The sequence below is a fragment of the Acomys russatus genome, chromosome 16 (assembly GCF_903995435.1).
Source record: "Acomys russatus chromosome 16, mAcoRus1.1, whole genome shotgun sequence".
In the NCBI taxonomy this organism is placed as follows: Eukaryota; Metazoa; Chordata; class Mammalia; order Rodentia; family Muridae; genus Acomys; species Acomys russatus.
In genome coordinates this window covers 13,295,430-13,317,723 of record NC_067152.1, presented here as the reverse complement: position 1 = coordinate 13,317,723, position 22,294 = coordinate 13,295,430, and the positions used below count along the sequence as shown (strand labels likewise).

General features: G+C 41.3%; 1 protein-coding gene across 9 annotated transcripts in view; it reads left to right on the top strand.

Annotated features, from left to right (window-relative positions):
* The window catches only part of Rps6kb1 (ribosomal protein S6 kinase B1), a 33,030-nt gene extending 11,210 nt beyond the window's left edge, over positions 1-21,820 (top strand). For 2 of the 9 annotated variants that reach the window (XM_051158204.1, XM_051158206.1), the window contains exons 5-17: positions 3,928-4,075; positions 6,756-6,813; positions 7,002-7,044; positions 7,145-7,161; positions 8,211-8,311; positions 11,953-12,043; positions 12,200-12,290; positions 13,344-13,451; positions 14,150-14,212; positions 14,379-14,456; positions 17,871-17,978; positions 19,866-19,978; positions 21,424-21,820. In XM_051158204.1, coding sequence (XP_051014161.1) covers positions 3,928-4,075; positions 6,756-6,813; positions 7,002-7,044; positions 7,145-7,161; positions 8,211-8,311; positions 11,953-12,043; positions 12,200-12,290; positions 13,344-13,451; positions 14,150-14,212; positions 14,379-14,456; positions 17,871-17,978; positions 19,866-19,978; positions 21,424-21,661 — 1,257 coding nt within the window. In that variant the 3' untranslated portion in view covers positions 21,662-21,820. Of the gene's footprint in view, positions 1-3,927; positions 4,076-6,755; positions 6,814-7,001; positions 7,045-7,144; positions 7,162-7,407; positions 7,617-8,210; positions 8,312-11,952; positions 12,084-12,199; positions 12,295-13,343; positions 13,452-14,149; positions 14,213-14,378; positions 14,488-17,870; positions 17,979-19,865; positions 19,979-21,405 lie in introns of those variants that run through there. The other 7 variants (XM_051158207.1, XM_051158205.1, XM_051158208.1 and 4 more) reach the window with 7 other exon arrangements.
* The last annotated feature ends 474 nt before the right edge of the window (positions 21,821-22,294 follow it).

Below are 22,294 nucleotides of genomic sequence, written 5' to 3'. Positions count from 1 at the left end.
GTAGCCTTGACTGTCCTGGACTCACTTTGTAGACCAGGCTGGCCTCGAACTCAGAGATCCTCCTGCCTCTGCCTCCCTGAGTGCTGGGTTTAAAGGCATGCGCCACCACACCCGGCTCCAGGCAATAGTGCTTTTAACTCAGTGGTAGAGTGCATGTTCAGTACATGTAAGGCCCTGGGTTTAGTCTGCAGCACCCCTCCCCGCACAAAGGAAAAAGTATATTATAATATTATAAAAATTCTCCTTGTAGAATGGGAAGTGTATTGTGAGGTGTATTTTGTTTATTTCTGGTAAAGGTATAAAGGAGAGCACTTTCCATTGTTCTCCGAACTTTCAGCTTCTGGTCTCCATATTTCTAAGTAGTAAGCATATTATTACTGCTCTTAACACAGCAATTCTAGATTATGTGTTAATTTCCTATTAAGATAGTTAAGAATCAGGCTTGGAGAATGGCTCAGCAGTTAAGAGCACTGGTTGTTCTTTCAGAAGACCCAGGTTCAATTCCCAGCACCCACATGGCAGTTCACAAGTGTCTATAACTCCAGCCCCCGAGTATCTGACATCCTTACACAGGCATATGCAGTCAAAACACCAATGCACATACAATAAAAATAAAAGAATTTTAATTTCTTTCACTCTCAATTTACACCCCACCCCCCCAAAGACAGGTTTCTTGTTGACGCCTTGACTGTCCTGAACTCACTCTGTAGACCAGGCTGGCTTCTAACTCATAGAGATGTGCCTGCCTCAGCTTCCCAAGTTCCGGAATTAAAAGCTTGTACCACTATGCCTTTTAGATTCTTATTTTTGAAATTGTATTTTTGAGGCAGTCTTGCTGTGTAACTTAGCCAGGCCTCAAATTTCCAGTCTTCCTGTCTGAGCCTCCTGTGTGCTGTAGGTCCAGAAGAGGGCGTCTGGTTCCCCTGGCACTGGAGCAGCACTTTGTGAACCACCGTGGGGGTGCGAGGAATCAAGCCTGGGTGCTCTGGAAGAGTCTCTTAACTGCCACCTCTCTAGCTCTTTTCTCTTACTTCTAATGTTTTTGTTTCAAATTTGTATAGTGGTGTGTCTTGCTTTGACTTTTATTACTATTTTTAATTACTTTGTTTGTTTGAGACAGGTCTCTCTATGTAGCCCTGGCTAGCCTAGAACAGAGATCCATCTGCCTCTGCCTCCTGAGTGATGGAATTAAAGGCTTGCACCATAGTTTTAATTTTTGTTTTAAAAGTCGATAATTTAAAACAGTTTTTATTTATTTATTTATTTATTTGGTTTTTGAGACAAGGTTTCTTTGTGTAGCCTTGCCTGTCTTGGACTCCCTTTGTAGACCAGGCTGGCCTTGAACTCACAGAGATCTGCCTGCCTCTGCCTCCTGAGTGCTGGGATTAAAGGCGAGTGTGCGCCACCACGCCCGGCTTTAAAACCGTTTTCAAGATATGTCTATTTTATGTGTATGAGCGTTTTGCTGCATATACATACATGAACCGTGGTCTGTGGGGGTCAGAAGAAGGCACTGGGTCCCCTGGCACTGGGTCCAGAGATGGATGTGAGCTCCTCTGCAGCAACAGCAAGTGCTGTTAGCCACTGAGCCACTGAGACCCGTCTCCAGCCCCAGCAAACAAAGTTTTTCTATTTAATTAGCCTATAGCACAATGCTGCGCAGTAATTACTCCATCCTAAACCTCCATGCTAGTATAGTTTCTTCCCATGCACAGCAAATTTTCTGAAGAGTTTTGTTTTTTGTTTGCGCTCTCTCTCGCTCTCTCTCTCTCTCTCTCTCTCTCTCTCTCTCTCTCTTTTATGTGCCTTGGTGTTTTACCTTCATGTATGTCTGGGTAAAGTTAGACCCCTGTAACTGGAGTTACAGACAGCTGTGAGCTACCATGTGGGTGCTGGAGTTGAACTTGGGTTCTCTGAAAGAGCAGTGATCTAAACTGCTGAGCCGTCTCTCCAGCTGCTTACCCCCTTCCCCATAAAGTTTATCATGTCCTGTCAAGGTCCAAAGCTAGAGTTCAGTATTTCTCTCCAATAGGGTCCTTTATTTTTTTGAAACATGGTCTCCCTATGTAGCCCTACCAGTCCTGAAACGCCATAATTTTTATCAAAGAATATTGTCATCCATTGTGTCTATCCCTTTTAATAACTTGCCATTTTAGTGATGTTGATTTGTTGTCAGAATCTGACACAACACTAAGATAAAGGGTAGAAATAAGCACATAGAATCCTGCTACTTTTTGTTTTATTTTGTTTTGTTTTTTGAGACAGGCTTTCTCTGTGTAGTCTTGGCTGTCCTAGAGTCACTCTAGACCAGGCTGGCCTTGAACTCAGAGCGATCCGCCTGCCTCTGCCTCCTCAGTGCTGGGATTAAAGGTGTGCGCCACAACTGCCCAGCTCAAGTCTTATTCTCTTACCATTCTTTTTTTTTTTTTACTGTTAGCTTTGAGGCTTTCTTAGTTGTGTTTAATTTGATAGCTAGAAACAGATGTATGTTTTCTGAGACTTCCTGAGTCAGGTCTTCTGGTGGTGTTCTGGCTGGCTCCATGTAGGCTGACCTCAAACTTACGCTCTCCTACCTCTGCCTTCACGCACTGGAGTTCTAGGCCTTTGCCGTCATGCCCAGCTTATGTTTCCTCTTTCCTCCTTCTTTCACAAAACGTAGCATACACTGTGTATTGTAAACAATATCGTGCTTTTTTAAAATGAATTAATTTATTTTTATCGTGCTTTATATGTTCTTTTCACCTCACCTTCATAGAAATGCTCCTTACTCTTTTTATGACTCTGCGTATGTAGCTTCTTTAGGCTTTCAGCCAATATCATACATATGGGCATTCAGTTTGTAGATACTGTTACAACTAATATGTATGTTTGAGTGTCATAATACTGGGGTTTATCATTGGAATAATTTCCTAGAACTTATGCTTAGTGTGTCCAAAACTACATAATTTTTCCAAAATGCTTTTACTGTTGTTGTAGTTATTAATATTATTTATTATTATCAGTAGTAGTAGTAGAGACAAGATCTTACGTAGTTTAGTCCTCAAACTTACTAATAACCGTAACTGGTCCTCAACTCCTGGTCTTCCTGCCTCTGTCTCTCCCAAGTGCTGAAATTACAGGAATATGCCTTCACACCCATCTTTCATTGTTTCTTAAAACTAATAAGGCTACAAGCACAAATGACAAAACTTTAGCCTTTCTAATTTTATTTCTTATCTTTATCCTCTTGGTTGTGAGGCACTTTCCGTAGGGTCTTGTACTGACCACTTGCTTTGTCTCACTTCTTCCCTAAACCCCACAGTTCCACTAATGCCTAGGTTACTCATAACACTCACCTCAGCATTTCTTCTTTGCCTCTGAGCTTTCAGTGCCGTTGCCTGGATTTCCAGCCTTCATCCCCTGCCTCTGTCCAGTCTCTAGTCGCTCAGTAGCATACCGACCTTGTGGGTTCCTGGACACATCCATTTTGTTATACCTCTTTTTCATGGGAGTGCTTTCTAACCTTCCACATTTCACATTAACTTTACAGTTTTGCTCTCATCATCTCCAGGAAGACTTCTTGCCAGGTTGAGTGTAGTTCCCCTGCGTACCCACAGTGTTCTGTTCCTGCCTCCATGGCTTCTTTTCTCCTGCTACTCTGGGCCCCAGGGATGGGGTTCCTTAGGTTAGTTCTGCCCTCTTTGTCTAAAGTTGGGAGCTCACTAAGGCCTCAACTGACAGTGCATGTGTGCATAAACTTGATCTGTTTTCACGTACGTGTGTACTGTAATGCCCCAGCAAGTTGAGATATTGAGAAGCAGTGAGTAGCTTCCATTACCCCATATCAGTTTCTGTATTGGCTAGAAAAGCATGAAATACGTTTTCCCAGTTACCATAGGATAAAAATGTTCACTATTTTGTTCTTATAGATCATCTCTTTTCCTTTAGGCAATGATAGTGAGAAATGCTAAAGATACAGCTCATACAAAAGCAGAGCGGAATATTCTGGAGGAAGTAAAGCATCCCTTCATTGTGGATTTAATTTATGCCTTTCAGACCGGTGGAAAGCTCTACCTCATCCTCGAGTATCTCAGTGGTTAGTACACGCATGCAGCTGTGCCCTTTGCTCCACAGACGGGGTTCAAACAGTGAAAAATGGTTTTTCTCATTGTGAACAAGCCTTAAAATTGATGAAGACAGTTGAAGAAAGAAATTCACATGTGAACAAATGGTTCTAATATTTACTGACAAATATGAAAGAAACTTGAAAGGTTTTCCTGTCTGTAAAATTTTATTTAAATCTCTTTGTAATCAAGTATTTACACAATAATAAGCTGGAGTAGTAGCTATAATTCCCATAGTCTACTAAATAGTCCTTTCTAAATCAAGATGTAGGAGCCTCCTGAGAGTACTGTGTAGACCAGGCTGACATGTGCCACCAGGCCAGCGCACCTGCAATTTCTAAGAAACAGTTGCAGAATTTCACACCGTCCTTCTTTCTTTCTTTCTTTTTATGGTTTTTGGAGACTGGATTTCTGTGTGTAGCCTTGGCTGTCCTGGACTGACTTTGTAGACCAGGCTGACCTCGAACTCACATTGATCTGCCTGTCTCTGCCTTCCGAGTGATGGGATTAAAGGCTTATACCACCGTGCCTGGCTTCATACCTTTTTTCTTTTTCTTTTCTTTTCTTTTATTTATTTCTTTTACTTATTTATTTATTTATTTATTTTTATGTGCATTACTATTTTGTTTGCATGTATGTCTCTGAGTATCAGATCTTTCAGTCACAGACAGTTCTGAGCTGCCACGTGGGTGCTGGGAATTGAACCCAGGTCCTCTGGAAAAGCAGTCAGTGCTTTTCTTAACCTCTGAGCCATCTCTTCAGCCCTTTCTTTTTTTTTTTAAAGATTTATTTATTTATTTAAAAATTTTTTTTTAGATTTTATTTATTTTTATTATGTATACAGTGCTCTGTATGCATGTATACCAGCACACCAGAAGAGGGCACAGGATCTCGTTATAGATGGTTGTGAGCCACCATGTAGTTGCTGGGAATTGAACTCAGGACCTTTGGAAGAACAGCCAGTGCTCTTAACCTCTCAGCCATCTCTCTAGCCCCCCCCCCCCACCTTTTTTCTTAATGCTATTTATTTTGTTACTTTACTTTGTAATTTCAAATGTATATAGATTTTATGAGTAGTACAGAGATTCCTCATCTAGGTCCTGCAGGTAGCCCGGCATTCCTGTGCCCCTCACCTTGACCTTCCCAGTCCTTTAGGCCAGTGCATTTGCTTGCCTCCCCTTTATGCATGCGCGTGATGTGTACATGCAAGCATATACAGTCAACATTTTTTTTGTGTTATTTAAGGATTTTATAACTAGAACTCCAGCATTCTCTAAAGTCGAGGACATTTTCTTATGTAACTACAGTTATAAAATACTTAGGAAATTAGCATTAACATAATAATATTTTTTGTTTTCTTTAATTTGGAACAATTCCTTAGTCTTTTCATTTATAATGTTGACATTTTTAAAAAAGATTATAGTTTCTATAGAATGCCATCAGTTTGGGTTTATCTGATGTTTCTTTTGTTTGTTTGGTTGGTTGGTTGGTTTTTCGAGACAGGATTTCTCTGTGAAGCCTGGACTATCCTGGACTCACTTTGGCCTCGAACTCAGAGCGATCCGCCTGCCTCTGCCTCCCAAGTGCTGGGATTAAAGGCGTGCGCCACCACCGCCCGGTTTATCTGATATTTCTTTATGAATAGATTTAACTTACACATTTTTAACAGAACTGTCCAAGTGACATTGTGTTCTTCTCAGCAGTTCAGGACAGGAGGTGTATGGTATTTAGATCTTTGTCCCACTGCTATTGATGTCATTTTGGTCACATGGTATCTGCCGGTTTCCCCCTTTGGAGTTAATAAGTGTCTCTTGTGGGGATACTTTGGGACCACTCAGAACCTCATGTCATCAGGCTTTCAGGTCCAGTTTTGGCATCCCTTGATTTTATTTTATTTTTTTTGTTTTTCAAGACAGGGTTTTCCCTGTGTAGCCTTGGCTGTTCTAGACTCGATTTGTAGACCAGGCTGGCCTCGAACTCATAGCAGTCCACCTGTCTCTGCCTCTGAGTGCTGGGATTAAAGGCGTGTGCCACCAATGCCCAGCCCATCCATTGATTCTTGACTGTAGCAGTTAACCTTGGTGTTTGCCAAGTGACTCTTCTTACTCCATCATGTCACTTTCATTTATTACTTGGCATTCTGCTGCAATACAGAGCTTTCCTTTCTCCATTGAAAACTTTATCTGTTCATTGATTTACATCGTTATGGGTTCCTGGTTTTTCAGATTACTCAGAACAGTATAACCATTTATTACTATTTACTTTGATACTCAAATTATGCCACTGTCAAGTTTATATAAGGGTTCTGAAAAAGAAGAATGTCATATTAACTAAAATTAATTGTGTGCTAACATTTTTTACATATGGGAAGAGTTTGGGAGAGGCTGTAATCAAGACTTTTTAAAAATTCAGGCCTGAACTCTGTATATATTTAGAAGTTTGCAGGTGTAAAGCTGTAATTCCAAGCCAATTTTAGTTCTTAGAGAATAAGAGTGCTGCCAAAATAGCTTCCTAGAGACTTTAAAACCTCAGTTTTTAGGAGTTTTTTTCTTACTTTTAAGGACTCAATATTATAGACACAAGAAAGTACAAACTCATTAGAAGAGGGTTGGAAGTCAAGATACTTATTCCTAATACATTTTTTCTTTGTAGGAGGAGAACTGTTTATGCAGTTAGAAAGAGAGGGAATATTCATGGAAGACACAGCTTGGTAAGTGAAGTTTTTGTGGTTGTGTGGATTCAGGTAATGATTCACTTAATTAAGAACAAAAGAACATTCCCACTGTGGGCAGCCACACGATCAGTAAATTGATCTGGAGCCAGCCAGTCACTCAGAAGTCAAGGGGGAACTTCGGGACTGGGCAGCTATTGGAGGTCACATGATTCCTTTGCCCCCAGGCCTTGGGTGGACCGCTCTTCACTGCAGAATTTCCTTGAATTGGTAAGCTGCCTGCCTTGGTTGTGGGTGAGTGTGGTTTTCCAGTGAAATTTTGTATGTGGAGCAATGGAAAGTATCAGAAATCATCTCCTCTTTTTTTTAGACTTTCCAGTTCCCAAGGTGCAGTCTTAGGGAGGTGATAAGCCTGAACATACATCTGTGGATTGATTTTATAGCCAGGATGGGATCTGCCCTCCTATTCGTAAGACGGCATCTGCTTCAAATTAAAAAATACAAACAACCTTTTGTGAAGTGACTGTATTGGGTAACAGTAAATCAGTTTGACCTACACATTAATTGAATAGAAAACACTTAAATGTTTTTTCTATCTTAATTACCAAACTGCATTCCATTGTTTAATTTCAGGCCTTTTCTAACACAGAAGCTGCATTTAAGAGCCTTAGGGATGAAGTGCCCCTTTTTGGAGGAGGCTCTCTGAGCCCTGTTGGAGGCTGTGGTCCTGCTGGCTGTGAAACTGCCTCAGTCCTCCAGGACACACCCTCTCCATCCTGGAGTAATCTGCAGGATTGCAACATTGTTATGCAGCCAGTATTGCAGTGCTTTGTGCTTTTCGAATCCAGACAGGGTTGATGCAGCCCTTTATTCTTTTGAGGTAGATAAATTTGAGTGTCACACAGTTTATAGTTGTGGGCTGGCTGACAAGAGGGCGGGCACAGACTGTGGGCATGGCTGTCTGTTGTTACTGCACAGCTGTATTATGTAAAGGGTGAGTGGGCTTCCACAGGTCAGGCTGTAAGGACCAAGACTTGATCTCTGAGGATAACAAAAGTCCCTGTTTCCTGTGGAAACTTAAAAGTTGGGGGAGGGGGGGAGGAATTTGTTTGATCTGAATGACTGTTGACCTAATTCCTACATAGAGAGAATAGAATCTAATCAGTAATAGTTAGAATAGGCTGTACATCTTTGCATTTTTAGCACTATTTGCTAAAGGAAAAATAAGACATGGTATAGTTTGACTAAAATGAGTGACAAATGTCCCCCTGCAGTGTGGCATCATCCTATGCCACCTCTTTTTCCTAGTACGTTCTTCCACTCCCACTAATTTGGTCTTTGGTGCATGTCTGTTTCTTTCAAGGAATTTTGTTCCATACATAACTGCTTTGGGTAGATTTCTTTTTAAATTTTTATTAAATCACTTTTGTTTCCAGCTTTTACTTGGCTGAAATCTCCATGGCTTTGGGGCATTTACATCAAAAGGGGATCATCTACAGAGACCTGAAGCCGGAGAACATCATGCTTAATCACCAAGGTGGAGATATGTCATGCACAGTTCTGTAGTAACAGTCAGCGCGCAGCTCTGCCACTCAGATCAGGCCGTTCCCAAGGCTTCCGTGTTTATCTCTCTCTTGTTACATATTCCCCCGCACCCCTGCAGAATATATAGCATTCATGATACTTTCTGGTACTTGAAGTATTTATTATTTTTGATTGAACTTAAATAGAGTTGAAGATATTAGCCATTCTTTACAACTTATAAAAAAATTCTTATATAAAATATTGTGGCTCCAAAGACAATTCAAATGTTATTTTGATTTATGCCATTGAGTTTTAATGACAAAAATGCATAAATAGTAGAAGCAAAACTTGTTTGTTTTTTGTTTTCTTATAAATAGTAGAAGCAAAACTTGTTTTGTTTTTGTTTTCTTAGACGTGGTTTTTCTGTATAGCCAGCTGTCATTGAACTTAGAGTCTTCCTGCCTCAGTTTCCCTAGTGTAGGATTACATGTATGCACCACCACCACCCAGCTAAAAAGAGCAAACCTTTTTATAATAAATTTTAACTAATGTTTGAAGAAAAAAAAAAAGACTGAAATTGTGCCAAATATTTTGTATAGCCCCAGTAATAAAATACTAGGCATAGATAATTAGAGAGATAAACGTTCTGTACAGCTATGGGTATAGCAGTGCCAGTGCTGGCTGCAGCTCCTACAGCTCTATTTCTGCTGATGTAGTCTGAACTTGGAAGACTGTGTAGTTTACTCAAGGAACAAACTAACAGACCAAGGCATCCACAAGGCTGTGAGCCGTAGCTGATCCTTAGGTTTCCATAGGATGATTTATGAGATAGCTAACCAATGTAAACTCTTGGACAGAAAATGGTGAGGCCTGTATAAAAAAGGTTCTTTTTAAAAAATTGTGAGGGGCTCAGTGCTTAAAAACATTTGCTACTTATGCAGAGGACCTGGGTTTAGTTCCCAGTACCCACATGATGGCTTAGAACATCTGTAACTTTAGTTCCAGAGAATCTAGAACTGGTATTTTTGCTGGCACCAGGCACACATGTAGTGTACATACATACATGAAGGAAAACCCTCATACATATGAAATTAAATTTAAAAAACTTGTTTTTTGTTTTTTTCCCCGAGACAGGATTTCTCTGTGTAGCCTTGACTGTCTTGGACTCAGTTTGTAGACCAGGCTGGCCTCAAAATCATAGAGATCCTGCCTCTGCCTCCCAAGTGCTGGGATTAAAGGCGTGCACCACCACCATCTGGCCTATAAAACTTGTTTTTTAGTAGAAAAAATGATAGGATTGAAAAAGTGCATTGTGTGGAACCATATCTGTATTCCTCATTTCCCATCCCAACTTGGATTTCTTTTTCTTTCGTTTTTTTGTTTTTTTTGTTTTTTTTCCAAGACAGGGTTTCTCTGTGTAGCCTTGGCTGTCCTGCACTGGATTTACAGACCAGGCTGGCCTCGAACTCACAGTGATCCGCCTGCCTCTGTTCCCGAGTGCTGGGATTAAAGGCGTGCGCCACCGCACCTGGTTTGATTCTGAATTCTGACTTTGAGGTATTCCTTTAAAGCTATTTTGTTTTTTTGGTTTTGTTATTGTTTATTTTCTTTGTTTTGAGAACTAAACCCTGTTCTTTGTACAAGCTACAAGCTACAAGCTATGGCCCTATCCCTTCTGATTCTGAGTTCTAAGGCAAAGGATAGAACAAGAGAAGGTGGAATAATAAAATAACTTTGTTTTTTGATTTTTTTTTTTTTTTTTCCCCTTTCCAAGACAACATTTCTCTGTTTAATAGCCCTGGCTGTCTGGACGCGCATTGCAGACCAGGCTGGCCTTTAAGTCACAGAGAGCCACCTGCCTCTATCTCCCAAGTGCTGGGATTAAAGGCATGTGCCACTAGTACCTGTAAAGGCATGTGCTGTAAAATAACTTTGTTTTTGTTTTTGCTTTTTGTGACAGGGTCTCTGTGTTAGCCTTGGCTGTCCTGGACTCACTTTGTAGACCAGGCTGGCCTTGAACTCACAGAGATCCTTCTGCTTCTGTCTAGTAAAATAACTTTTTAAATCCATAAACTTGGATATATTGTATAGTTCTATAAGAATAAAAGCTATGGGCTGGAGAGATGGCTCAGAGGTTAAGAACACTGCATGTTCTTCCAAAAGGTCCTGAGTTTGATTCCCAGCAACCACATGGTGGCTCACAACCATCTGTAATGAGATCTGGTGTCCCTTTCTGGCATGCAGGAGTTACATGCAGGCAAGAGACACTGCATAGTAAATAAGTAAATCTTTTAAAAAAGAAAGAAAGAAAGAAAGAATAAAAGCTATGACAGGTATAGTAGCACACATGTATCATTCTAGTACTGCAGAGTCTCAATGAGGAGACTCAGAGTCACAGGAACCTGAGTAGTAGCGGAGTTCCGGCCAGGTCCCGTCTCCAGGGCTCCCGAGGAGCTGGAGAGCTGGCCCAGTGCTTAAGAGCATGCACTGCTTAGCGCTGCATACTGCCTCACAGCCACTGATAACCCCAGGTCCCGTCTCCAGGGCTCCCGAGGGGCTGGAGAGCTGGCCCAGTGCTCAGCGCTGCCTACTGCCTCACAACCACCAATAACCCTAGTTTCAGGGTTCTCGAACCCTCTCACAGCTTACTTCGGCACCAAGCACATATGTTGCATTTTATGTACACACAGGCAAAATTACTTATACATGTAAAATAGATTTCTTAAAATTAAGAAAATAGCCGGGCGTGGTGGCGCACGCCTTTAATCCCAGCACTCGGGAGGCAGAGGCAGGTGGATCGCTGTGAGTTCGAGGACAGCCTGGTCTACAAAGTGAGTCCAGGATGGCCAAGGCTACACAGAGAAACCCTGTCTCGAAAACAAAACAAAACAAAAATTAAGAAAATAAAAGACAAATATAGCCCCATTTCTTCTTTTGTATCAAAATGTAGTAAATGTTCACAGTTGAATAAATGTGAATAAATGAGCCATTGCCTTTTGTCTGAGAGGAACCTTGAATAATAGGCCCTTGCTGTTGTGCCACTGATTAATTAATGACAACCAAGAGTGACTTATCTGAAATGATCTTTGTGCGAGGTGGAATTCTACCTTCTGGAAAGGAAATGATTATCCTATGCAAATTTTAGTTTTTTTCCCTTCACTGGCAGCTTTCAGCAGTAAATAATTTAATTTGTTTCTGCTAACTGATAGCATTTGGCATAGTATGCTATATGGTGACTTTCAGAGACTATTGTAAGAACTCTTAAGTACACTGTGAAGAAACAATACAGTTGAAATGTGCTGTGGTTTTTGTTTAAGTACATGATATTTATTAGGGACATATATTACTTAATCTGGATTTTTCAGAGGCTCTTTCAGAATGGAACAGAATTCTGTATGTAGGTAAAGCTGGAGCTTTAACCAGCTTCATTACTCTCTGTGCTCTCTCCTTACTGCACTGACGGTGTTACCGACACTGCCCGGCCTTTACGTAGTTATTACCCCACAGAAGATGTGGCATCTAGTTCTTGGCATCTTCAAGAAAAGTTTTTAAAAGGGAAAGTTAAATGGGAGAAAGAATTATCTGTGTGCTATGTTCAAGTGCTGCATACACCTGAATTCTCAGAGCAGTCATACTGTAATCTTTCATTTGTAGGTCATGTGAAACTAACAGACTTTGGACTATGCAAAGAATCTATTCATGATGGAACAGTCACACACACATTTTGTGGAACAATAGAATACATGTGAGAGCTGCATGTTAAAAGAAATATAACTGGTTTGGGGGTAATATCTAACTTTTACCTGGTTTAAAATAGTCTTAGTTTTCTTAGTTTTAATAATTTTATTCAGATTATATGAAAGTGGGTACATTTTAAGGCGTGCTGTTTTTCTTGTCGTAGGGCCCCCGAAATCTTGATGAGAAGTGGCCATAATCGTGCTGTGGATTGGTGGAGTTTGGGAGCATTAATGTATGACATGCTGACTGGAGCAGTAGGTGCACGTTACAGCTGCATGTGTTATAGTCTGGGCTGAATAGTTAGGAAGCCGTTTAGTAAGAGAACTTTATGGTGCTCTCAGAACATGTTCCTATTGGAGTTATTTTCAAAGCTTAAACTTTGTATTAGTAGTTTACCATTTGTGGTAGCTTATGATTTTATGGGGTTCTATACTTTTAAAGATATTTTTATTTAAATGACCCTTTTAGGGGCTGGAGAGATGGCTCACTGGTTCAAGAATGAAGTCTGCCCTACTTCAGTTCCCAGCATCACATCAGGTGGCTCACAGCCTCCTGTACCTGTAGTTCTTGGGGATCTGATGGCTCTGGTCTTAATGGGCACCTACATACATGTGCACAAACCTACATACCATGTGTGCACATAATTTAAAACTTTAAAAGACAATTTAAACTGACCTTTGTCGTGGCAATCTAATGCAGTGGAGAACTGGAAGCACCGAATGAGACTCCTCACTGACCACACAAGTCCTTCAGGGTGTTGTTGCTCTTTAGGTGTCATTGCTCAAAGCCACAGGTCTCTGAGTTAATTATTTCCAAACATGATTTTTTCTTTATTTTTTTTTTAAAGTTTATTATTTATTTTTGTCTTGTATATGAGAGTACTTTACACCTGCACACCAAAAGACGGCTTCAGATTGCATTATAGATGGTTGTGAGCCACCATGTGGTTGCTGGGAATTGAACTCAGAACCTCTGGAAGAGCAGTCGGTGCTCTTAACTGCTTAGCCATCTTTCCAGCCCCCCAAACACGCTTTCTTTCTTTTTTTGGGGTGGGGTGGGGGGGGACAGGGTTTCTCTGTGTAGCCTTGGCTGTCCTGGACTCGCTTTGTAGACCAGGCTGGCTTCGAACTCACAGCGATCCGCCTGCCTCTGCCTCCCAAGTGCTGGGATTAAAGGCGTGCGCCACCACGCCCGGCCTCAAACACGCTTTCTTTACTCAGTGTATAACCATCCATTCAGTAACTAGATAATTTTGTTTCTTAAAATTTGTTTTTATATGCTAATATTTTGTTCTTTTCTTCTCTTAGCCTCCATTCACTGGGGAGAATAGAAAGAAAACAATTGACAAAATCCTCAAATGTAAACTTAATCTGCCTCCCTACCTCACACAAGAAGCTCGAGATCTGCTTAAAAAGGTGGGCTCTTAACTAACAGCCTCATCAATAAGGCTGAACAAGATAGCACTGGGTACACACGTACACATGCATGCACATGCAAGCACACATACACACACACACCTGTTGTTTGTGTGAGGTTTTTGTTTTGTTTTGTTGAGACTCACTGTCTCACTCTGTAGACCAGACTGGACTCAAACTCACAGAGATCTGTGTGTTTCTTCCTCCTGAGTCCTACAACCAATTCACAGAGTTAGTTATGTGTGTATCTAGTTTTACCCCACCCTTCTGCTTCAACTTCCTCTCATGTTCACAGCACCTACCTCTCCCAGCTCCGTGCTTTCCTTTCTCATAGCCTGCGCAGTCCAGTTAGTGTAGTCTGTGTGACTGGGTGTGGGTTATCTATATGGCAATACACCAGTGGCCATACCCCAGAGAAACAGGACTGTCCTTCCCAGCAGCTGTCAGCTCCCAATAGCGCCTTCACTAAAGCCCTCATCCAAGAATTTATCATAGATTTTGATTAAAGTCATACATAGATACTAAACAGGAAAGACACTTTTTAAAGGAAAGTTCATATTTAAAAGGTTTTTTTTTGTTCTGAAACACTATTTGATAATAATAAATTATATTTCTTGAGCACAAATAGAGACATCCTATAAAAGAAATGTCATTGATTAATTATGGATTTTCATCAGTGCTTCTTTTCTTCCCTGAAGCTGCTGAAAAGAAATGCTGCTTCTCGGCTTGGAGCTGGCCCTGGGGATGCTGCAGAAGTCCAAGTAGGAAGTGACACGTTCGTTCGGTGTTTGGGGGGACCATGACGCTCATTTTGCTTATTTGTGGTAGTTATATGTGGGCATTCCTATCTGCTTAGCTTGTTATGTGATTTGTAACGTCAGAAAGGTGGTTTATCATTTCAGTCCTTTCCCCCTTGGCTTTTTCTAGGCTCATCCCTTTTTCAGACACATTAACTGGGAAGAACTGCTGGCTCGGAAGGTGGAGCCTCCCTTTAAGCCTCTGTTGGTATGTGGATGTGGAAGCATGTAATGTGCGGGTCCGTAACTCTTGTTTTTTGGTACTGGGGATTGAACCTGGGACCTCACACACGCCAGGCAAATGCTCTTTGTTTGACATCTCATTCCTGCTTTTCAGATAGGTTTCTTCTCTGTGTAGCCTTGGGCTGTCTTGGACTCGCTTTGTAGACCAGGCTGACCTCAGACTCAGAGATCTGCCTGCCTCTGCCTCCCCGGGTGCTAGGATTACAGGTGTGCACCACCACGCTGGGTCCCATTGCAGTTTACTCATAGCTTGGGTACTGTCTTTTCTTTTTTGTTTGGTTGGTTTGGTTTTTCAAGACAGGGTTTCTCTCTGATAGCCCTGGCTGTCCTGGACTCACTTTGTAGTCTGGGCTTGAACTTGCAGAGATCCGCCTGCCTCTGCCTCCCGAGTGCTGGGATTAAAGGTGTGCACCACCACCGCCCCAGCTTCTCTTTCTTATTACATGTAAATATCCCCTCTCATATCTTCTGGAGATTTATTGAAAAAACTGGTCCATCTGTTCTGTATAATTTCTCAGATTAAAAAAAGTGAGGTTTTTGTTTGTTTGTTTTTAGATTATACTTTATGAGTGTCTTGCTGCATGTATGTGATGTGAAGTAGATGTGTATGTGCCTGACACTTGTGAAGTCAGAGGAGGGGCTCGCATCCCTGGGACTGGAGTTATGGTGAGCCACACGTGGATGCTAGGAACCTAACCCAGGTCTTTTGGAAGAGCAGCAAGTACTCCTAACGACTGACCCATTTTTCCATCCCCGAATTCCTTACATTTTAATTTGCTAATTTTATCTCCATTGTGTCATTTTCTGTGTTCATTTATTTCCAAATTAAAGAAACCTGTGATACAGATGGAACTCTTGATGCTTTAAGCTTTGACAAGGAGGCCTGCTTACCGTATAGCTTTATTTCTTTTAGCGCTGTTAGTAGTCATTAACGAATGCCTGAAAGTCAGCCGCTCTTACCTGGGATCAAAGTCTAGAAGCATTTTGGTTATATTGCAAGAGGGCCTGCTACTAGTACCTACAGCATCAGGACCAACACACTCTACATTAAACAGTCATCAAATTGAGGCGCTAGAGACACGGCTCCAGTTAACACTAGCACTTGTTGCTCTTTCAGAGGACCTACGTTCAGTTCCAAGCACAAATGTGGTGGTTCACAGCTGTCTGTACTCCAGTTCTGGGGGATCCTACACCTGGCCTCACAGGCACCAGGCATGCATGTGGTGCACAGACACATGTGCAGGCAAACACATGGACACATAAAATAAAAAATTAAAAGAAAAAAAAAAAACCCAGAACTATCAAGTCCAAAATGTTAGTAGTACTGAGGTGAGAGACTCTAGTGCATATCTGTGTTCTCATTCAAGCCTTACACAATGGCCTCAGTCTATATTCCTTGTTAGCCAGAATTTTTCCACAAAGCAAATTTACCAGTTGTTTGGTTACCCAAGGCCTAGTTGGTACCAGGATGATAGGCTGAGTGTTTATCTTTACCATTCTTCAAAATAAGGAAGTAGTTCCTTAGTATCCTCCAAAAGTAAATAATAAATTATGATTTTTAGTGTCATTATGAATTCAGATGTTTAACATTAATATTTCAATTCTAGCAATATTTTCCGATATTTTTCTTTCTTTCTTTCTTTCTTTTTTAAGGATTTTTGAGACAGGATTTCTCTGTTTAACAGCCCTGACTATCTTGGACTTGCTTTGTAGATCAGGTTGGACTCACAGAGATCCACCAGCCCTGGCTTTCTTCTTTCTTTCTTTCTTTTCTCCTTTTCCTCCTCCTCCCTCCTCCTCCTTCCTCTTCTTCCTCCTCTTCTTCCTCCTCCTCCCACCTCCTCCCTCCTCCTTCTCCTTCCTTTCTTTGTCGTCTTCCTTTTCCTCTTTCTTACTTACAAGGTCTCACTGTGTAGCTTTCGCTGGCCTGGGCCTTATAGTGATCCTCTTTCCTTTGCCTCTTGAGTACTAGAATTACAGGCGTGTAGTCTCAGCCTTTTTTTTTTTTTGACCAGGATCTCACATAGCACAGTCTAGTCTTAAGCTCACTCTTTAGTCAAGAATAGCGTTAGTTCTCCTGCCTCTTTCTCCAAGTGCTGGGATTACAGGCATATACCACCATGTTTAGCATAAGTCATTTGTTTAAGTTGATATTTATATCCTATATTTGGCCCATGAGTCAGACCAGACACATCATGAAAGAGAAGAAATTTGGTGGGTAGAACTTATATCTGATACTGTTCTTTAACGACAAAATGTACTCAGCGTCAGCGCTGCTTTAAAACCGTAGGGGTGAAGTAATGTACAAGAAGAGCCTCAGCGTGCTGTCTGGTCTGCTGCCTGCTGTTGGCACAAGGAGAGCGCACGTGCCCAGGCGGTGCTTCATGGCTGAGCTACATCACCTCACCTCTGCCTTGTTTGAGCTCTGCTTCTGTACTTACCAGACTTAAAAGTAGACATACAGTGGCCCCTGGGCACATTACTGCTGGAATTATTGAGTGACTAGATCTACTAAAGAGTTATAAGGGGGAATTGATATTTAGAGTGTTAATAAGGATGGCAATTATATACTGAAATCTACGTTAATTCATATATAAAACTTGAAGATGGAGGTTTTGGGCAGCTGGTAGAACATCTGCCTACCAAGTTTGAAGCCCTGGGTTTGAACTCAAGCACCACACATACACAAAAGGATGGTGCTGTGGGGCTGGAGAGATTCCTAGCACCCACATGGTAGTTCACAGCCATCTGAAACGGCAATTCAAGGGGAATCTAGTGTCCTCTTTTGGCCTCTGTGTACACACATGGTACATAGACATACAGGCAATAAAAATACCTACACACATAAAATAAGTATTTAAAAAAAGAAGCCAGCATGGAGGTGTGCACCTTTAATCTCAGTACTCAAGAGGCAGAGACAGGTGGATCTCGGTGAGTTCGATGCCAGGCTGGTCTACAAAGAGAGTCCAGGACAGCCAGGGCTCTGTGTGACAGAGAACCCTGTCTCAAAAAGCAAAACAAAGCTGGCATGGTGGCACACGTCTTTAATTCCAGCACTGAGGAGGCAGAGGCAAGCGGATCTCTGTGAGTTCGAGGCCAGCCTGGTCTACAAAGGGATTCCAGTACAGCCAGGGCTACACATTGAAACCCTGTCTGCAAAAAACAAGAACCAGACCAAAACAAAGAAGACAGTGATGTAAATGGACCATGACACTCTTTCTGTGTGTTTTTTTTTTTTCTTGTCTGTGGCTTCTAAGATTATTTTGATATTTTTATTACAGTCAAACCCTATGCAAAAAGTATAAGGCTTGTGGTGCCTTTGATTGATAGGAATAATGTAGACTGTTGACCATTTTCTAATAATTTTGTTCTTATGAAGCAATCTGAAGAGGATGTGAGTCAGTTTGATTCAAAGTTTACACGTCAGACACCTGTTGACAGCCCCGATGACTCAACTCTCAGTGAAAGTGCCAACCAGGTCTTTCTGGTAAGTGAAGGGATTTCCTTGTAGCCACAGCAAATAAAATAAGATGTAGTGAGAAGCTTATGTGTGTGGGAAACCTGGATAACTTTGCTTTTCAGCCAGCCATTTACTTGATAATTTACTGGTACCTACAACCTGATTTTCTTTCTTTCTTTCTTTCTTTCTTTCTTTTTTTTTCTTTTTTGGTTTTTCAAGACAGGGTTTCTCTGTGTAGCCTTGACTGTCCTGGACTCTCTTTGTAGACCAGGCTGGCCTCGAACTCACAGAGATCCACCTGCCTCTGCCTCCTGAGTGCTGGGATTACAAGAATGCACTGCCACACCCGGCTGGACATTTTTAAAAAAATGAATAAAATTCAACTTTGTCTTTAGCTCCCTATAACATAGAGAAATGGCTTCTGAAATCGCAAATATGCAATGCAGAACTACTCCTTCCTCTTGGGGCTCCACCCAGAGTCTTACTTACTGTGATGCACAATGCTCACTCAGCTAATAGTGCCTGGTGAGAGTGTGTAAGCAATTGGACTGATGCTGAACCAATGAATGAATGAACAAACATGCAGCGAGAAACCCAGAGCCTGGAGCCTCGTAGCAAGGTTCAAGACACAACTGCAATTAATACAACAGTGTTTGTGGCCTGCAGAATGGAGTTTTCATCAATTTGGCACTTGATCTCATACACACACACAAAATTATATGATTCAGTGATTAATAAGTGTGCTGCCCTCTTGCAGAGGAACCTGAATTTAGCTCCAGCACCTGTATTGGACAGTTGACAAAACGCATGGAATACAACTTAAAAGAATCTGATTCCTCATGTCTTTTAGACATCTGCACTCACATGCACATACCTACATACAGACATGTATGCATATCAAAATTAAAGTATTAAAATAATTTTTTTAAAAAGTCAGGCAATGATGGCACATACCTTTAATGCCAGTACTGGGGAGGCAGAGGCATGTGGATCTATGTGAGTTTGAGTCCAGCCTGGTCTACAGAGTGAGTTTCAGGACAGCAGGGCTACACAGAGAAACCTTGTCTTGAAAAAAACAGAAACAGTAATAGTAATTCTATACAATTACTGGTGTGAATGTGAAAAGGGCATACATGCTAAGTCAGAGAATTTTAATTTTGGCTTAGTTATGAGCAACTACTTTGTAAGTGTTAATCCTAGCTCATTTATAAATACATATATGTCTATATATAGATAGATATGCATAGACATACACGTGTCTGTATAAATGTGTGGCTGACAATCACCAATTTATGTTTATAGTCAACATTTTAATGTGTAAGCTATGTTTTTCCTGTTGGGTATTTTGCCCCTCATCCTAACATTGGGATAAAATTTTGTTAGCTAGCGTATGAGGCTTTAAAAAGCATAAAAATGCCAGAAGTGGTGGTGCATGACTGTAATTCCCGCACTAGGGAGGCAGAGGCAGGTGGATCTGAGTTTGAGGCCAGCCTGGTCTGCAGAGTGAGTTCCTGGCCAACCAGTGATACATAAAGGGACCCTGTTTTACAAAAACAAAACAAAAAACAACAGAAGGTACGGGATAGAGAGATGGCTCAGTGGTTAAGCGTACTGTCTGCTCTTCCTAAGGACCTGAGTTCGAGTCCCAGCAACCACATGGCAGGTCACAACTCTCTGTAACTCCAAGACCTGACACCCTCACACAGACATAGATACAGGCTAAATACTAATGCATGTAAAATAAAAATAAATATTAAAAAAAAAACAAAGGGTACAAAAGTGAGATCAGGAATATGAAAGAATATGTACATTGGTAACTTGTACATCATTGTGTTGGTGTGTCAGAACTAAAAAGCCATTTTCTTGATGTGTATGACAAAATGTCATCCTGTAGTAAGGGTCGCTGTTTTCCAGGGTTTTACATATGTGGCTCCATCTGTACTTGAAAGTGTGAAAGAAAAGTTTTCCTTTGAACCAAAAATCCGATCACCTCGAAGATTTATTGGTAGTCCACGAACGCCTGTCAGGTATTTCAGCTCTTGTACTTTTGTGTGTGCGTCCATGTGCTTGTTCATGTGCATGCAGATGCAGGTGTACACTGAGGACAGCCTGGGTATTGCTCCTCTAGCACTCTTCACCTCTCTCACTGGCCTGGGATTTGGCTATTATGCTAGACTGGCTGGCTAGGGACGGCCAAGAAACTTGTTTGTCAGTGCTGCACTTAGACCCATGTGCAACAATACCCACTTTTTTTTTTTTTTAACATGGGTTCTGGGTATTTAACTCAAGTCTTTGTGCTTGCCAGGAAAAAAATTTTTTTAAAGATTTATTTATTATGTATACAGTGTTCTGCCTGCATATACACCTGCAGGCCAGAAGAGGGTACCTGATCACATCACAGATGATTGTGAGCCACCATGTTGTTGCTGGGAATTGAACTCATGACCTCTGAAGAGCAGTCAGTGCTCTTAACCTCTGAGCCATCTCTCCAGTCCAGGAAAACTTTTGTTTTTGTTTTTGTTTTGATACAGGGTTCCTCTCTGTGGTACTGGCTGTCTTGGACTCTCTTTGTAGACCATGCTGGCCTCAAACTCACAGAGATCTGTCTGCTTCTGCCTCCCCAGTGCTGGGACTACAGGTGTCTGCCACCACTGCCTGGCTGGAAAACATTTTTTTAAGCGTAGAAGAGTATAGATTAAGCAATGCATGTACATTATACAAATAAAAGGTCTATCACATTTTGTCTACTATAGCACAACATCTGTATCTTCTGAAACATTTTCTCTGTATAGTTTGCCCATAACAACTGTCCTCTTTATGCATTTATCAACATTTTATATATGTTGCGTATTATATGCTTAATATATATCATACAGAATTGCTCCTTCCTGATAGAAATATACACAAGTCTTTGTACCTACCAAGTGCACCTGCATACAAATACACACATTTTTTAAAAGGTGGTAATAGAAAGCAGAGAAAAATGAGGAGGCTTCTATTAACTATGGTCCACATGGTGTCTCTGGTGAAGTAACTTCTAAGAATAAGGAGAAAGCTAGCTGTGCAAAGAAAGGAAGTTACAAAAGCATTGCAGGCCGAACAGCAGCTGGAACAAAACCCCCTGGGGAGGGAAACATGCCTTTCCTTGGAAATAAGAGGTCAGAGTTCCTGGTAGTAAAGAGGAAAATGGCCAGCGGTTTGGGGAAGTATTTATTATAAGTACATAGGAAGTTGTTTTTAAATTGGAGAGTAAAATGACTTAACAGTATGTCACTAGGGGCGTTAGGGGTCAAGTGCAGAGATCTGGGGAAAGATGGCTCAACCTTTGCTTTTGTGACAGTCCACAGGAAAATAAAATTAGAAAAATAAGGTCACATTGCCCACATAGCCTCTCCTTTTAAACATGAGAGGAATTTTTCTTGTTAAGATGATCCTGGAGACAAATGAATGATAGCTCTTCCTTGTCTTAAAGCCCAGTCAAATTCTCTCCTGGGGATTTCTGGGGACGAGGTGCTTCAGCCGGCACGGCCAATTCTCAGACACCTGTGGAGTACCCAATGGAGACAAGTGGAGTAGAGCAGATGGATGTGACAGTGAGCGGGGAAGCATCAGCACCACTTCCCATCCGACAGCCGAACTCCGGGCCGTACAAAAAACAAGCATTTCCTATGATCTCCAAACGGCCAGAACACCTGCGTATGAACCTATGACAAAACAATGCTCTTACTAATGCAAATGCAAAAAGGAAACAAATTGGGGGAGGGCATGTGGGAGCATCCTGCAAGATCAAAGGTGAGAATCAAAATGGCAGTCTCAGAGAGTCGGCGAACACGGCCTAGAATGCTTTGGATGGAAGAAAAAAATAAACATGGATTTTTTTTAAAAAAATCAATCAATGGTGCAAAAAATAAACCCACACACACAAAAAAAGAAAACTCAAGCAAAATAGTATTGTGGAACCCACAGACACATCAATTGACTGGTTCCTATCCTAGTGACATCTCAGCATCAGCAGGGGTTTTGATGCTGATGGCTCCAAACTGACAGTATTAAGGGTAGGATGCTGCTTCTGAATCATCGTTGAAGTCTGATGATGTCAAAGAAGGGTTATTGTCATAGGCAAAGTCTGAGATTGCCTGTCATTCTTGCAACTAAGGACAATTAGCATGCAAGCTTTGTCAAACTTTTTCCAGCAACACGGAATCAAAGACAAAAGAAACTTATCGATTGATGTTTTATGTGCAAACAACCTGAGTCTTTTTTTTATATAAATATATATTTTTCAAATAGATTTTTGATTCAGCTCATTATGAAAAACATCCCAAACTTTAAAATGCAAAATT